Source organism: Conger conger, chromosome 8 (assembly GCF_963514075.1).
Source record: "Conger conger chromosome 8, fConCon1.1, whole genome shotgun sequence".
Lineage (NCBI taxonomy): Eukaryota > Metazoa > Chordata > Actinopteri > Anguilliformes > Congridae > Conger > Conger conger.
The window spans coordinates 54,891,024-54,909,230 of record NC_083767.1 but is presented as its reverse complement, the minus strand read 5'-3'; the positions used below and the strand labels follow the sequence as shown (position 1 = coordinate 54,909,230).

General features: G+C 50.9%; 1 protein-coding gene across 9 annotated transcripts in view; it reads right to left on the bottom strand.

The window, feature by feature from the left end:
* wnk1b (WNK lysine deficient protein kinase 1b) overlaps nt 1-18,207 on the bottom strand; it is a 102,323-nt gene that overhangs the window by 36,322 nt on the left and 47,794 nt on the right. For all 9 annotated transcript variants that reach the window (XM_061251470.1, XM_061251474.1, XM_061251476.1 and 6 more), the window contains exons 4-9: nt 16,423-16,643; nt 14,201-14,358; nt 7,237-7,325; nt 4,778-4,997; nt 3,495-3,831; nt 3,079-3,245 (exon numbers count right to left, since the gene is read on the bottom strand). In XM_061251470.1, the coding sequence (XP_061107454.1) occupies nt 3,079-3,245; nt 3,495-3,831; nt 4,778-4,997; nt 7,237-7,325; nt 14,201-14,358; nt 16,423-16,643 (1,192 nt within the window). The remainder of the gene's footprint in view (nt 1-3,078; nt 3,246-3,494; nt 3,832-4,777; nt 4,998-7,236; nt 7,326-14,200; nt 14,359-16,422; nt 16,644-18,207) is intronic.

Genomic DNA, 18,207 nt, shown 5'->3' with positions numbered 1-18,207 from the left:
AGAGCTGAAGCCAAAACGGCAGGGCCCAGGGGAGGGCACGTAGATCCTCGCGAAAGATCCTCTGCCCTGGTACTGGCCAGGGAAGAGGTATGGGGAGAGCGAGCGTAACGGCGGGTCCCACTGAAGACCCTAGAGTCCCCGCTGCCGTGCCCCTCCGCCCTCCACCGTCTCTTTCCCCCCTAATCGCACTTCTCAGTCCCTGAAATTTTCACGAGCAACACTCCCTTTTCCTGCCTTTCACCCAAAGCCAGCCCATGGAGAAGAGTCAGAGAGCTTCTGAAAACATCCCGTCGGGGGGGCAAAACCACTCGGAGATGCTTTACGGTGCGTAAGAAAGACGTGTGTTAGTGAGGAGCGGTCAGAGAGAGGGCGGCAGACAGGAGATTGCCACATAAAACAGACACAATGCTGCAATGAGTAAGAGACACATAAAACAAGGAAATCATAATAAAATGTCCTTAGGCATAACGGGCATGTTTGGCAAACTTTGTGGGCTCACCATCAATCCCTCCTTCCCCCCCCCCAAAAAAAAACTGTTCTTAGCTCAGTTTTACAAAAATCAAAAAAACCCACCCAGTCATAAAAAGCGGGGAGCTTTGAAGTAATGAACAATTTTATTTGCACATTTATTGTTCCAGAAATAGTGTGACACCTAACCCCCATTTTATGATTCAAAATGGTGGAGGGAGAACAAGGAAATGTTTTTAACATCCAAGTGTTACCACTGTTCTTCGACACCAATTCAGGAAGTGTGGCTCTGATGGTTGAAATGTACAGTAGGAGTCAAATTCAGAGACGAACTAGACGGTGTACAGTGGGGGCTGATTGCTGAGACAGTGCGACACAGTGCTCAAAGGTGCTCTACACATGGGGAACTGACCAAGCTGCGGCAAGAAACGCTTCCTGCCGACATACAAATAAAGAATGATCGAATGGCAAGTGAAATATAAAAATATATATACACATGTAGCAAGCATGTGTGTGGGCGCGCATGTGTTACAGCCCTGAAAAAGCTGAGCACATAAATGGGCGCATGGATAAAAAACACACATGCCTCGCAGGCAAGACGTAGCGATCCATGTGATCTCATGCTTTAGTATGAGGTTAAGTTGCACGTCCGATCAAAACCCAGGCACCACAATCCAGTTACTGGCAGTAAAGAGGCCGAAGCCTCTTCACAAACTTCATTAATTGCGGTGTACTGCCAAGCATGCTTCATGTGAATGACAAGAGCAGCATGGCGTTTGATAAGACGAGTTTGATGGCTCTGTGTGAGTGTCCACACTAGGCGAGGGTGAAACACTAACCCTGGCGACACACACACACACACGCACACACGCACACACGCACGCGCACACACGCACGCGCACACACACATGCGCACACACACACACACACACACACAGCAGCAGGGGGAATAAGTGGATTGATGGGGACCCCCCTCTGTTTGCACCCACAGCTCCCGGACATCGCAGGGCAGAATCCCATTGCAGCGATGATGCAATAGAGACAACTCAAGTGAAGAGAGTGACACAGATGACAGCTGAATAAAAGTTACAGAGAGCCCTGTGAGGTCATAATGAAAGTGACAGATGGGAGGGGAGAAGAAAGCACAGCCAATGAGGGGGAGGGGGAGGGGCATTGCAGGATGAATGATGGCAGCATACTCTGCCATGTTTGGGGGGGGAGGGGGGAGGAGGTTGCACTGAAGGTGGCGGCATTCTGCTTTAGTTTGGTTTGGTCTCTCAGCATGCATCATTCTGTCACAGCATTAAAGAGTGCGCATGACGCAGGCTGGTCATGTTCCATCCAGAACCCAAAGAAGAAATTAAAAATGTAAGTCAGGTAAAGCAAAAAATTAAAAAAAAATCCAAAACAAACAAGAAAACCCAACAAGAAATAAAACAATGAATAAGAATAAATAAAATATAAACACACATTTTTCAGGCAGAGTACCACAAACATAGTGCAATTCCATCGACACAAGCACATTTCCAACACTTTTTACGGTTTTACCCATTACAACACTTACTCCTTGGTTTGGTATCATCTGTGGCTGGGAGTACAAAACCACCAACAACATAGTTTGCGACACTTTTTTTAAACGGTAAAAGCCCCTTACCCACCATCCTACATCTGACTTAACACACAGGAAGGGGAAAGGGGGGGCAGGAGGCCACATCACACCCAAGGACCCAGGGGAGGAGAGAAAGTAATAAAAGTGGAACATTCCTCTTGCTCATTAACCTTTCGCCGCAGAGCACTAAGTGCCCTTTTCAAACGGGCTTAAATCAAGCCGAGGGGACGTGTCACATGGTGCGGGGCAAGCTTTGACCTCTGACCCCGGCCCGCCAACCCCCCCCCCTCCCCTGGACCCCCGGAGCTGATTGTGCGGAGCGTACAGTGAGTTCTCACAGCCCGGGGGGGGGGGGCGGGGCACGCCACACCAGGGTCAGTGAGAACTCAAATCCCCCCCCCTCTCCCTCCCTGTAGTCTAAATCAACACGTCTCCCCCTCATTGCCTCAGACCAGGAGCCCAGCAGGGAAAGTCAACCTGGACTTCCACACCAGCTTTAGCGCTTCAGTTCGCGCAGAGCCCCCACTTTTCCGTTAGCCGGCGCTAATCTCTCCTGCCGCCAAAAAAATTGGCTGCGCTTCAACCCGGGTGGATAAGGGAACGATAAGACTCACGATAAGACTTACGGAAAAGATAAGACTCGGATAGAGCGGAGAGGCGCTTCGCTTCGGCAAATCCGGTTTGCCTGCTCGCCTTCCGTCGAGATTCAGCACGAGCGACTCGTTCGCCAGACGTTCGGGGGCCCGATTTGGCAAGGAGCACAGGCGCTAAGTGTATGTTTGCGGAACCACTGTAAAACCTGATCACTGGGTAAGTCGGAAAATTGCCACTGTGGGCTTGTAATTTATTTATTAGGGAACGAGCGCACAGCTGCAGATCGGAACGGCCTGACACGAGACTCAAACTCTACAACGAGCGCAAGGCCAAAAAAGCCCATAAGGTCATAATGCCCTGGCCTGACTGACACGGTTTTGGCGGGGGTCCCTGACGATGTGACTCACCATGGGCTGCTGCGGGTAGGCGGGGGGCGGGTAGGAGGCCTGGCTGGAGGGCAGGCCCTGGAGCTGGGGCTGCTGGGATACCGGGGACGTGAACGACATGGCGGGCTGGCCCGGCTGCTGCTCCGAGAACACAGACGACCCCTGGCCACTGTCCACCGTCCCGTCCGCTGAGGGGGACACACACACACACACACATACACACAGGGACACACACACACACGGACACACAGGGACACACAGGGACACACAGGGACACACAGGGACACACACACAGGGAGGGACACACACACACACACACACAGGGACACAGACACGTGGTCAGATACACCTGCTCCGCGACAAAAGTAAAGAACTTCCAAGACACAGCAGCACCTCAGTACAGGGGGGCTCAGCCCCAGTCCGGTCAGCGCACGTACATGTCATGGAGACGCCGGCCTGCTGGTAGTGCAGCTGCTGCTGCTGGTGCTGGTCCACCTCGGGCTCCTCCGACTCCGCCTGCCCCGCGGCGGGGGCGGGGGCGGGGGCGGCCGCGGGGACGGGCTGGGGGGGGACGCCCTGGCTCGGCGGGACCCCGGGGGTCCCGGCGGGGGCCGCCTGGGAGGCCTTCCGCAGCTCCTCCTCCTGCTTCCTCTTCTCCTGCTCCTCGCGCACCAGCTGCCGCTGCTCCCGCTTGCGGCGGATCAGCGACACGCGGTCCTTGATGGCCTTGGCCATGGTCTTGTGGTCGCCCTCGCACACGTAGCCAGACTCCACCTGGGGGACGGAGAGCAGGGGCAGGGGGTGAGGAGTTGTGGGGGCCTGTTTACTGGGCCCCGCGTTAAAGACGAGCGCATGGGCGTGTCACATTATATATTTCAGCGGGGAAGGTAAATGGTTGGCATTTATATAGCGCCTTTATCCAAAGCGCTGTACAATTGATGCTTCTCCATTCACCCATTCATACACACACTCGCACATCGACGGCGATTGGCTGCCATGCAAGGCACCGACCAGCTCGTCAGGAGCATTTGTGGATTAGGTGTCTTGCTCAGGGACACTTAGACACAGCCCGGGCGGGGGATTGAACCGGCAACCCTCCGACTGCCAGACGACTGCTCTTACTGCCTGAGCCATGTCGCCTAGGACAGGAATGTAGGGGCGGCCTGTAGCGTAGTGGTTAAGGTAAATGACTGGGACACGCAAGGTCGGTGGTTCCAATCCTGGGGTAGCCACAATAAGATCCGCACAGCCGTTGGGCCCTTGAGCAAGGCCCTTAATCCTCCAGGGGAGGATTGTCTCCTGCTTAGTCTAATCAACTGTACGTCGCTCTGGATGAGAGCGTCTGCCAAACCCCAATAATGTAATGTATGAATGATATTCACAGGATCTTTCCTGTCCTTAAGGAAGGGGGCTTAAGGAACGAAACGCACAGAACACAGCAGGCACTTCAGGAATGTCTACTCCACACACATCGGCTCCTCGTAACTGCATACGCATATGGCTCTCGGGCCGCTGTGAGACGACGCAATCAACCGGACACGCATTCATCAGGAGAAAGGAAAACAAACGGGATTACGCGCTGTGCAAATTAAATTAACGACATTAAAGTGCGATTCATTTCCCAAAGTGGAATTACAGGGAGTCCAACTGCACCAACGGCAGGGAGCTTCCCCACACCCCCCCACCCCAAGCAGAGAACTGAGTGGCCCTTGCTACCTACCATTTCCTGGGCCACATCTTCGGGGACGTCCTTGTTGAGGTCGAAGGAGAACTCGATGGCCTCGTTGTCCTTGTACTTGCCCTTGAGCTTCTTGACGTCCTCAATTCTCAGCCAGAGCTTGATGGCGATCACCTCCCCATCGTCCTCCTCAGCCAGCTCCACACGCACACCTGTCTCCTCCTGGAAGAAGGCATGGTTCAGCAGGTCCTTTATGGCGTATCTGCGGGAGAGAGCGGGAGGAAAGGGTTTATCCAAGGAGCCACGGCTTTCATTACATGTCATTTGGCTGATGCTTTTCCCCCCCCCAAAGCGACTTAGTTGCTTAGACTAAGCAGGAGACAATCCTCCCCTGGAGCAATGCAGGCTTAAGGGCCTTGCTCAAGGGCCCAACGGCTGTGCGGATCTTATTGTGGCTACCCCGGGATTAGAACCACCGACCTTGCGGGTCGCAGTCAGGTACCTTAACCCGCTATGCTACAGGCCGCCCCATTTCACTTATTCACCACCCTCTAGCGGCAAAGCACTGCAACAGCAGTCGACAGCGGAGGGAGCTGTTCCGTGAGCATGAAAGTCAGCGTTTACGAGGCCGTTTCCTGCAGTCACATTGCAAGCTTGCTGACACGACTAAAATGGCCGTAACATCTGCGCGGCTCATTAAGTTTAAAAAGCTGTTGCAAACCTGGGTCAAAACCCAGGTGGCAAAGCTACGAGAATTCCTTTAACTACAGACATATCCCATCTCTTAAAACAAGCTGCTGTTCAGTCAGTCCCCAGCATTGTCTACAGCAAATAATGCCGGATACTGATTACATATTTCCAATGAAATTACCATCTTGTGATCAAATTGAAATGTACTAAATATAAATGTTCAGCTGATACACAAATAATGTGACTGTTTGAAGGCAAAAAAAACAAGAATTAAAGTTCACAAAAGTTAAGAATCAACAGATCCTGCAAGAAAACAAAAACATCTGGAATAAATCATAATCATAAGTCATAATCATCGTCAAACAATAATCAAATTTTTCAATTGGGTAACTAGGCTTTGCATTGTGAACGGTATAAGAGCACCGTCCCAATTCAATAAAAGTTGAAGGATCGGCAAACAACGTGTACGCGATGAATGTAGCGCACCGTGTCAAATGAGGTTAGCGGACCTGATTTACTGCTAGCTGTGAACAGCCAGGCTTTCCACAAGGCCACAGAGCTCATCCGCATTGGGAAAAAGACAGCCATCGCTACTTTCCGGAGCAACACGACCTCACACCACAGCAGGCTCCAGATCCACCAAGAGCCAGATTTGGAAAAGTCATAAAGACAGGGGGGGGGGGGACAAGTAAGGTCCCCAAACTTTCTAAACCTGCCTTGGTTATGGCAAGGGAAGTCAACGTGGAGCCCAGGGGGAAAATATCTGAAAATAACATCCTGAAAATGAAACATTTACTGCAGCAACGTGCGTGTGTGCCTGTGTGTGCCTGTGTGTGCCTGTGTGTGCCTGTGTGTGTGTATACGCACACATGTGGATCCGTGCATTCTTCTATACATTACAACATTCCCATCTGGCTTGCATGAAGAAGCCAAGCTCAGCTTTTCCATAGTTTCAGCAGTGAATCACCGCAAAAGTTCTGTGACTCAGTCCAGCAAACAATAACCGCTTGTGCATCGTACATCGCATCCAAATGTTTCAGAATGAAGCGTTTTTGGCTCTTTTTTTTTTAAAGAAACGGGTCAGAGGCAATGTGGAGCGTTTCCTTTTCAATGACTCATGAAGCATTCATCTAAAAAGCTGAGAGGGGAACCGGACAATGTGGAAATACAACAGGAAAGAAAAAATGAGAGGGGAACCGGACAATGTGGAAATACAACAGGAAAGAAAAAAAAAAAACACAGTTTCAGGCGAATAGGGTCTTCTGTTGACAAAAGCCTCAGGGGAGAGGAACCCAGGGAAGAGTTCCCGGGTTCCAGGTTCTCAGTTGGAACGGAGCTGATGTGCCCGGGGTAGGGGGGGGAGAAGGAGAGAAGGCAGAACTGCAAAAGCATCACCATCTTAACACCCAAATTCACAAGCTCCCAGAGTCTCCGCTCCAAGGCCAGGCGTGAATGTTGGGGAAAAGCCTCATCTGCAGTTACCGTGCAACCCGGCGAGGACACCCTTACCAAAAATAACTGCATTTCAACTGCAGTTAATTGTTGCAGCTGTAAATATGGCATTACTACGCAATATATTGGACGCACTTGTTTTTCACTGAAGTATCACTGCAGTTATAATGCAGTTTCATGTGCAGTACTCTTCATACTGCATCGAAAATTCTAAAAAACTACAAGAAAAGCACAGAGGGCCAATTTCAAAATCTACCCTTCTTACCTGGTCAGACTCAGGTCCACAAACCCGAGCCCTTTTACGGTTTCACCTTAGGGACTCACAGGTGAGTCGTGGTGTTCGGGGGGGGGGGGCTCACCTTTCATCTTTGTTCTGGCGAATGCATCCCTCGATGATCTCCTTCACCTCCGGTATGGCCACCTTGTCAAAGCTGCCGGGCTTCACTCCCTGGGGGGGCGGGGGATGGGGGGGAGGGGGGGGGGTGAACACAGGAGACAGTGAGACAAGCGTGCACACAGGAGTGGGACAGAGGGTCCTAGCACTTTGCTCATTAAATAGCAGGGGACGTCTCGACTGAGAATGGAAAGGACACGATGCCCGAAACAGCCTGTATCCACAAATTATAAAATATACTGCACGGTCCGTTATGCTGTGGCGATACATTGCTAATGCTGTACGTTCTTGTTCTCGCACACGCAGGCGCTGACAACCTTTTTCCTGATGTCTGAACTCACGTGGCCGTGCAGCTGCCTGCGGCCCCAAATGTGTAAACAGAGACGGGGTATAGACACGCATGTGTGCTCACACACGCACACACACTCTGCTGTGGCTCGAAGAAGGCAGACTGCCCCTGGACCACTGTGAGCGGACTCACACACACTCACACACACTCACACACTCACACACTCACACACTCACACACTCACACACTCACACACTCACACACACACACACACACACACACACACACACTCACACACTCACACACTCACACACTCACACACTCACACACTCACACACTCACACACACACACACACACACTCACACACTCACACACTCACACACTCACACACTCACTCACTCACTCACTCACTCACTCACTCACTCACACACACACACACACACACACTCACACACTCACACACACACACACACACACACACACACACACTCACACACTCACACACTCACACACACACTCACACACTCACACACTCACACACTCACACACTCACACACTCACACACACACACACACACACACACTCACACACTCACACACTCACACACTCACACACTCACACACTCACACACTCACACACTCACACACTCACTCACACACTCACACACTCACACACTCACACACTCACACACTCACACACACACTCACTCACACACTCACACACTCACACACTCACACACACACACACTCACACACTCACACACTCACACACTCACACACACACTCACACACTCACACACTCACACACTCACTCACACACTCACACACTCACACACTCACACACACTCACACACACACACACACACACACACACACACACACACACACACACACAGAGTGGAGAATGCCCACTCTGTCAGGCCTACAGCAGGGGTGAGTCAGCACGTCCATCTGGCCACGGAGACCAACTCCCCGGAGCCAGACATGGAGACTCATATGTGCAGCCCTGTAGGGCAGCCCTGCCCAACAAAGGAAACCATACAACCAGCCTCCGCCAGCTGGAGCCAAAGCCATCGCATACAGTACGCCCTTATCGATCAGCAAAGGAATACTCACTGGCCTTATCAGCACACTACAGCTTAATAGCACCCATAGATAAGATAGAGAAAGAAATTCTCTTGATAACAGAGAACCGAAAAAAAAAAAAGCATCCCGTCTCAGTTTTTACTTAGCCACAGCTTAGCTATGAAAACTACAGTTCTCAGACTTTACATTTCCAGCCCCAACTGACTAACACCAGCTCCACATCCCAAATGACGGAAGTCTGTAATCGTATTACAGACTTCAAAAGCATTTTATCTGCTGCGGCTGATATCAACCGAGGGGACAAACTTCAATCTTCCATTTTGGGCAGAAGTCGAACGCGATCTTCAAAAGCCTTTTTGTGAAGGAAAGAGCATCCAGCTATTGGATGGGAAAAGAAGAACCAAAAGCATAACTTGAGGATGAGACAGCCTGCAGTCGTACACTGCTGTGACAGGACCCTGATGCCAGACGCCTTCGGAGGAAAGTGAGCAGCACAGCCAACAAACCAGGCTAGTCAAACCCACATCGGGGGGAGAAAAAGGGGTAGATGCACCTCCCCCACCCCCTGCAATTACGACCCAAACAACACACCAAGCAAGAGCGATTATTTCAAAAAGCCCCCCCACCCTCCACCCCAACATACCATCACTTCCATCTTCATGTGAGCCGTCATGAGGACCACTGAGTCACCTTGTCTTACGGACTTAAAAAGAGTAATCTGACACAAAAACGCCACTTCAAAAAGGAACTTACCAGAACGTCTGACTCAGAGAGCCGGGACTAAGCCGAGGGGTAAACCTGGTACAGAGAACGGCTGGACCTCACTGGCGCCCAATGGTGTGGTCCGATGCGCTATTTACCGCCCGCCTCCGTGTCCGTGTCCCCACCCCTTATATAACGGCGTGCCCGCTCGGATTCCGGGGCCCAACCGCCGTCGGGATGACGGAGGAGCCAAATGGAATTAAGTCGGAAAAGGCGAAGTATCCAAATAACAGTGCGATTAAGACGCTCATTACCCGCGCTCTCTGAAAAGGGCCCCCTCTCTAAGCCGGATCCCGCTCCCGTTCCACGCCAGGAGCAGAGGAAAATTAAATGTAATCATTTCGCAATCATTCTCTCTCAAAAAAAAAAAAGAAAAGGAAAAAGATGAGTGTAGGAGTGAAGACTTGAAAAAAAAAAAAAGTTGCGGAGAACTGAAAAGGTCACGCCGAGACAAAGTAATTTACATCTTCAGAAACTTTCGGAATCAAGTGCCTCTCGCTGTGATGCCGCTGCTATTTTGCAGTGAGAATTAATTTAACCACACGGACTGTAATTGCTCTAAAAGGGCCAGTGGATTAAGCTCAGCCTCCCTGAGAACAAAGAACAAGCCCTAAAATAATTTAAGCATTATTCACAAATGACTGGAACCCAGTGAAACTGTCATTGGCTGTAAAATCTTGGGGAGGGGAAAAAAAAAAAAAAAAAAAAAAAAAAAGAGAAAAAAAAAGCTCCAATTAGACCCGATTGTGTGGCGAAGCAACCGCACCAACCCAACAGGGATTCAACAAGTCAGCTGATGACTGCAGCTCAGTGGAGTCCAGTCTCCCTGAAAACTTCACTTGAAGGTTTTTATTCTCAGGGCGCAAGTTCACATGCGGGTGGGGCCAGGACTGAGCAGGGATTCTTATATGCGCGTAGCCGAACCGAAAGTCGAACTTGACTCCTGGGTCAACGGCAGAACCTGGGACCCAAGAGCGGTCCTGAAAGCGACATTGTGTCGTGTCGGGTCGTGTCCTCTCGGGCTCTCCCGTTGTGTCGGGGGGGGGGGTTGTGCGTCGTGTCGGATTGCGTTGGGTTATATACGCCCTTGAAAGCAGTCACTTCGGATATACGAATATGAGAAGCGGGCAAAGGTTTCGCCCGCGTCGGTTATCGACTGACCAGTTCGTCCAGCTTTTCAAAAAAAAACCTGAAACCAGAGAGCAAAATGAATCAACTAAAACGAAACCGAGAAGGTGAGAACAATGTGTGACTGTGCCGTATTCGGCACGACTGCGCGCGTTCCCCTTCCGACTCGGGTCAAATTCACACGCGGCTGGCGAGACTGGCGAGACTGGCAGCACAGCCCATAGGGCAACAGACGCCTATACCAAACCCCTGCCACAGCACCTTCTGAGCTTTGACCCCTTTGATCTATTATTGCTCTCCACTTCCTCCTCTCTGGTTGAATACGAATTTTATGAATAATATGAATTTTTTTTTAAATTCACAAACAGTATGTTTCTGAACACGAGCAGTGGCTGTATGACTGTAGTTGTCTGCAGACCCGCTAGCCGCGAGGAGTGAGAAGTCACTGTCGCACGGTCAAGTAATGAGACCCCCACTGTGTGTGTTGTGTGCGCGTGTATGACCTAAAAAACTGAGTTGGTAATTAGTGACGGTTGGAGCAAGTGATGCAATAAAATTTGGCAAGTGATTAGGAAAAACAGCAAACAACCAAAGGACTAATTTAATCTCTGTGTTGAACAAAAAAAACGTAACTAAAAGCACAAGGGGCACTTTGGGGGGGGGACAAAAAAGAAGCCTGTTTTCTAAAGAAGGATTATGTAAAACATCATGGTCCGTCAGCCTCTGAAGTCTCTTACAGGACAAGGTCAAGGTACTGCCTACTCGCAATCCATTTTCCAGTAAGAGAGGAAAAAAAGTGACTCCAATTGCTTTGCCACTGCATAAAGCAGGGCGGATAAATGCAGTAAAAAAAAGAAAAAAAAAAGAAGCAAGAAACTCAAGAAGAGAGGCTGCCTGCCAGCGGTTTTAACGTTTTTATAGTTCCATTATATACTCAAAGGGAGCATAATTTCTGCTAAAATAACGAGCAGCCACGCGGCCTCGAAGTTCACGGTCGGCTAGCAGGGGGAAAGTTGGCAGTTGGAGCCCGGGGAAGCTACTGCAAAGAGCAGGGGCCGACCCGGTGTCCCGGCCATATTCACGATCGGAATATGGCCGGGATATGGACGGTATAAATGTGCCGTTCATACCGTCGGGATATGGTGGTGGTACTTCCTTTGCAAATGTTTTTGAGCAACTTGAAAATTTTTTTAAAAAGAAGGGAGGGGGGGGGTTGTGTGTCCAAACCCAAAGGCAGGTGATGGATACAGTTCCTACCAGGTCTTCCATTGCTAGGGCTTCCTATGGAGGAGAGGATTAGGCAGCTAAGCCCACCGCTCTTCCTCTGATCATGTGGGGCAGCTGTTGCGAAGCAGCAGCAGCAGCGGCGGCCGCGGATTTGAGACGCCTCGCCGTCCAGCGGTTGCAACAGCCCGTTTAAATCCCGCGGGGGCGAGACCGGGGGCCGGCCCGGGTCACTGCCGCGCTCACGTGATACTCCCCCACTAATCACCTAAAGCCCCGCCCCTCATAACCGGAAGCAATGCGGGCATCCATTTTACAACCCAGGGCTTTCTCTGATGCAGGTGAACTGCGGGTGAAGGGCTGGTAAACCAGAGCTCAGAGTCCGATGGCGTGGAGGCTCAGCGGCTGAACGGACCTCGCCGGGAGAGCCGATAAGAGCGCTGGAGGTCACAGGGAGCTGCTCCAGCGCGCGTTAATCTGCCGAGACTCCCAGACAGGATGGGGGCGGGCGGTGATGAAGATGGCTGGGGAAAGCTTTGGGAGAGGAAAGCTAATGGGGAGGGAGCGGGAGCGGTGCCCCCAGGTCCCCCGTGCAAACAGCTGTGCTCCCGCCACCTCGTCGATCGACCGCCAGCCAGCCAGCCGCGCTTCTGGAACACTCAGCGATTCGCCAACACCCACATCCCCCCCTCCCCCTTCCCCCACGGACTCGAACACTACCCCCGCTACGCACGCCTGGACCTCTGGAACACTCCAGAACATTCTTCAGCCTCGGACTACTCACACTTTTTTTTTTTTTCCCCCTAGAAAAGCACCGGTGCGCCTCTGCGTCTTGACAGCTGCGCATGCCGATGTTTTATTACCTGTGCGTCAGCGTGTGTGCGCGTGTGCGTGTGCGTGTGTGTGTGTGCGTGTTTGTGTGCGTGTGTGTGAGACGGGGGACTGAGCAGGAACCAGCACATTCCTGGCAGTCCACAGGGCCTTGCGCATCAGACAGCTTTGAGTGATGGATAGACCTCACAGGACCGTGGGAGATGGGATGACGCACCCGCAAGTTCAGCGAGACGGGCGAGGTAATATCCTCCCCTGAAACAGCTGAGGCAATCAGCAGGGGGGTATTTCGGGAATCTGAGCAATGTCCGACAGGACCGTAAAAATCCTTGCTCGCCGATTCACTCAGCTCTCGCAGGGAGAGGAACGAGGTGCCGCACTCCTCTCAGAAATTCCGTCTTTGAGGTTTCAGACGTTTCTCGCGGCAAAGTTATAACTTGACCATTCAAAAAGGACGGTCGCGAACAAAAATAAGATCACGGAAATAACGTGACGCCCGGCTAACCTTTCCCCCGCGGCACACAAACAGGGGAGCCCCCTGCTGGGGAACGGGCATATCTCTGCCTTTCATCAGCACAAACTGCTTGTTTTCCACAACACAAGTCTACTGCAGCATCATATGATTCCTCCAATCACGGACCTCGTGACTGGCTCATTCGTCAGGGCAAGCGCACGGTAAACAACTTATTTGGAGAAGCAAATGAAAGGGCAGCGCAAGTGGAGCAGTGCAAACATCAGATCAGGAGGGCGAGACAGGGAGCGGGGCCTAACCGGTGAAACCAGTGCGATCTTGAGCAACGGACTAATGCGCGCCTAAGACATGCCTAAAGACTCAATCCCCCATAATCCCTTTTAAAAGGAGACAGAGTAGCGTGATGATACCTAATAGAGCTGCAGAGGACTGAAATCCTAGAAGACGGACAGCCTCTTGATTTATGAAACATCACACACCGCGCTGAAAATCAATACCAACCGGATTCATGCTTAATCTAATTTTATAGAAAACTGTTCTCTGTCTGGACACTAGCTGCAGGATTTAAAAATAGCACTCCCGTCGAGGACACATGCAGCGCCTCGAGATTTACGAGCCCAGAAGGAACGTCCGCAGCCGTTTGACTACATGAAAACATCTCGCGTCTGCGACAGTCATTCTACCAGACTTGTAAGGGGCCGATGGTGAGATTTGCCAGGCGACTTTACGGTTTGACAAGCTGAGGTTTGGAGGGGCGGAGCTCCGTGACCTCTCTCTCTCTCTCGCGATTGGCCGATAGGCACAAGGCCAGCAGAGGGTGTCTGGCTCAGAGACGCGAGCGTGGCAGTGTATCTGAAGAGTGGGCAGCGAGGAGGGAACGTGTCCGGACTTCACCCCCCGCCACCCTGCGAGACTGGGGGGGGGGGGGGGGGCCAGGTCCTGCTAAAGCCGTCATCGCGGCCCAATTACTTAGAAAGTACCAAAACCTGGTAACTGGTGAAGGGGTGGGGGGGGGGTGTAAGCCTAAAGCCACTCCACGGGAGAGGAGGCGCCCCAAAAAGAGACAGAAAGGAGGTGAGAGGAGGAGGAGGAGGAGGAGGAGGACATGAGTGTGGGGCAGGAGGAGGGCAGACTTACGCTTGTGACTCTGCGGTAGATCTGTGCGGCGTTCTGACACTCGGAGTACGGGTACTCTGAGGTCGCCATCTCCAGCATACACATCCCAAAGGCATAAACATCCACAGATTCGTCGTATTTCTCCTCATACATCTCAGGCGCCATGAACTCGGGGGTACCTTAAACCAAAAGAACGATTCAGAACTCTCAGTGCCTCAGACAGCAGACTCCTCTGGCCTACTCACCGAGGAGGGCGAGGGCGAGGAGGAGGAGGAGGAGGAGGAGGAGGAGCAGAGGGGGGCCGAAGGGGCAGGCCAACGCCGGGGCGAGAAGCACCTGTGAGAAAAGAGACAGGGGAGCAGAGGAAGGGGGGGGGGAAAGGGGGCAGGAGGCAAAAAAAAAAAAAAAGAAGAAAAAAAAGAGGAAGGAAAAAAACAAAACAAGAGGAGGGGAAGCTGGGCTCAGTTATTCTGTAGTGAATGAAGCACACGTTTCTCTCTGTAAGGCCTTTTTTCTGAGGGGGGGGGGCCCTGGGGCACTTCATTTGGGGTGGGGGTGGGGTGGTGGGGGGATTGGTGTACAGAAACACGCTGTGAGGCCCAAACTTTGTTGTTATTTGGTCTTTAGTATGGAGGAGGAGCTACACGGCGCAGTCAAAAGTGCAAACAAACCTCAGGCGAGACTGAGAGTGGGTGAGAGGAGAACGTAACGTAAGGAAAAGGGTGTTAAACCAGAAACGCTAATGCCGTGTCAGACCCCCCTTCCCCAAACAGACAAGCGCCTGAGTTTGGGTTGTTTATGCCAAGGTTAGTCCCAGTGCCAATGAGTAACGGGGCCTTCTGCAATTTTTTTTTCTGTTTTTTTTTGCATTAGGTTAATAACAAAACAAAAAAAAGGAAAAGGAACTAGCTATGGAACGTGTGTCAAAACCTTACCACTTTAGAACAAGCATTCAAAGGTACATTTTTCCCTGCAAACTTACCTTTTGGTCAACCTGTTCCTAAGGGGAAAGTTAAAGTAGTTAGCAGAAAAAGCAGATCCCATAGCTAGTGACTTAACAGCGAAGTTCTGTACACCAGGTTACGCTGGCAAAAAATTTATAAAAGGCCTTACACAGAAAAACTATTATTTTGAATTTTGAATTTTTTTTTGTTTTGTTTTTGAATAGGTCACATAGTGCTTTTTTCACTTACCAGAACCTTTTTCTGCATACTTACTGTCAGAACTGCAGTACAATAAATAATCCATACTGCAGAGTGAGGGAGAGAGCTGAGGTAACAGCCTACAGTTAAAAAAATACTCAAGAATGTGGAAAAAAAAGAAAAAGGTTGATTAAAGGAAAACAGCGGGTAAATGACCAGACAGAAATGAATCACGTGATCTCAGAACGCTGAGGAGGGAGAAAAAGGAAAAAAACAAACAAAAAAAATGATGAGGTAAACCTTTCAAAGAGAGATGCAACACATTATTGGCAGCTTGGTTATCGACACCCTTTTCTCAGAACAAACAGACCACAAGTTTTCCAAACCAGCAGGACAAAGATGTTCGAATAAAACGGAACCAAAGAAATAAAAATAAAATAAAAAACGTAGCACTGAATATGCGGCTCTCACCCCTCAGAATTTGCTCATATCCACAGGATTGCTTTGACTTCAGGAGCTTGGAGAAACGTTCAGGACGACGAAACTTTTACACAAAAAAGTTTACATACATTTCGGAGAGAGTTGAAATACCACAGTCATTTTTGCGGTTAAAAGTCACTGCTCTCCCTTCCCAAACCCCTTCCCTCGCCTATGGTAAAAAATAAATTAAAAAAACCCAAAAAAAAAAAACGGGCAGATCTTAAGACGCCTCTCCGGAGGTGGCCTGGGTCCTCCAAGCAGTGAAAGTGCAGCTCTGCCTGTGGCTGAGAGAGAGGCTGAAAACTGTGGTCTGCTTCTCACAGCAGCGAAAATCAAATAAATCAAATCAAAGGCACATAGAAAACTGAATTTAAAATATATTTACTGTATCCCCAACCCAGATCCCCCACATTGCCAGCCCAAGAAACCAGAATTATTTTTAATCTGAATGATATTAAAAATATATTTTAAATTCAACCACTGGGGGTGGAGGAGGAGGAGGAGGAGGAGGAGAGGGGGAGGGGGGGATGAATCACTGGTGGTGTCTTTTTGGCACCGCGGTGGGGAGGGGGAGGGGGAGGGGGGTTAGAGAGAATCAAAATGCCAGAGGCCTGGTCGTACCTATGACACTCTTGGCGAAGGAGGCCCTCTTCAGCGTGGCCAGGCCCAGGTCGCCGATCTTCACGGAGCCGGTGGGGCCGGTGATGAAGATGTTGTCGCACTTGAGGTCGCGGTGGATGATGGGCGGGGCGCGCGTGTGCAGGAAGTGCAGGCCCTTCAGGATCTGCCGGCACCAGCTGCGCAGGACCTTGATCTTCATCACCTTGAAGCGCTTCAGGTACCTGCAGAGACGGGCGGGCAGACCGGCCAATCGGGTTACGTCACAGCCACGGGATTTCATCATAGGAGAGTAAAGCCTGACTCATACCGGCCGGTCGCACAACGTTTCGCATTCATACCCGCGACTACACTACTGCGATGACGGTTCTTGTGGCCTCGATGGCAACAAGATGCCAAACAGCTGATGTTTACTTTTATTTATTTATTTATATATAAACACGGTGGAGCCTGGCGTAGCGTATCCACGACGATTCATTTCAGTGTTCCATCTGTTGCACAACATTGACTGGACAGCCAAAGTATGACGGTTTGTGACGTGACATAAAATTCCCCAGGTGCACGATACAGAGGAAAAGTTTTTCCACTTTTCAGTTGAAAATGCGTCATTTTCGTCACGCGACGAGGGTCGTGTGACGAAAATGACGAGCAGCCGCACTGAAGAGACGACAACAACGAAACCGCTTCAAAGTTGGGAGTGCTGCAGTGAACCATCGTTTAAACAATCCACCGCCTCCTGCCCGGGCTCGGGGCGGCCGAGCCGCCACCGGCTGAGATCACACGGGCACCGCCAGGACTCTGCCACCGTCTCGGATAAATTACGGACGAGGCCAACTGTGAACTATTAACATGGGGCGAAGAGACGCCCTCGCGGAGCGCCTCCCTCCGCAAAACCGCACAGCTTCCATTTTACATGTTTTATGGAAAATGGATATGACTGCACATTTTACTGAATCACTTCAGGGTACGTCTGTTTCCCAAGCCCTCTGCTGACTGGCAGACAGGAGGCCGACAGGTCGACACATGCAGTCCCCTGCGAATGCAAAGCCAAAACTGGATTTCAAGGTACAATGAGTAATTTCGCACTTCTAACGGTCACAGAGAGGAACTGCAGCAATAAACACGCTCAAACCACGACACGGTTTAGCCCTCCCCCTTCTCTGTGAACGCGCTGATGTTGAAACGCCATTGGCTGCGGCAATTAAATTTCGACCAATGAGCTTGAATTATTGTAAAGCTATACAATGTTTTGGTACAGAGTGCCGGCTGGTCAACTGCATATTTTAAAACCCAAATTTAAGGACTATAAACACAGGCAGAGGGTGAGTCAACATGAGACTTTTTCAATGATAGGAAGGGATTTACGATTTGCTGGTGCTCTAATCCAAATCCATGTAACTTGGCTGACGCTCTTATCCAAAGCGACTTCCAACTGATGAGACTCAGCAGGAGACAATCCTCCCTTGGAGCAATGTGGGGTTAAGGCGGATAGTCTTGTGGCTACACTGGGGGATTAAACCACCGACCTTGCGGGTCCCAGTCATGTACCTTAACCACTACGCTACAGAGAGGGCTAATCCAGCTCCAATGCAGCACTACGAGCCAAAAAACTAGCCACAAAACGAGCCGCAACCATTCTGCAAAGCACTGGCCGTTACTTTGGGGTGCTGGGTCCAGCGCTTACCCTCTCTGGACAGTCGTGTTGCTCGCGAGAGGGCAGATATCTGCGGCAGCGCTGGGGTCAGGCGATCTCTCGAACGTCGCACAACGAGGCGCGCCCCTCGCGCC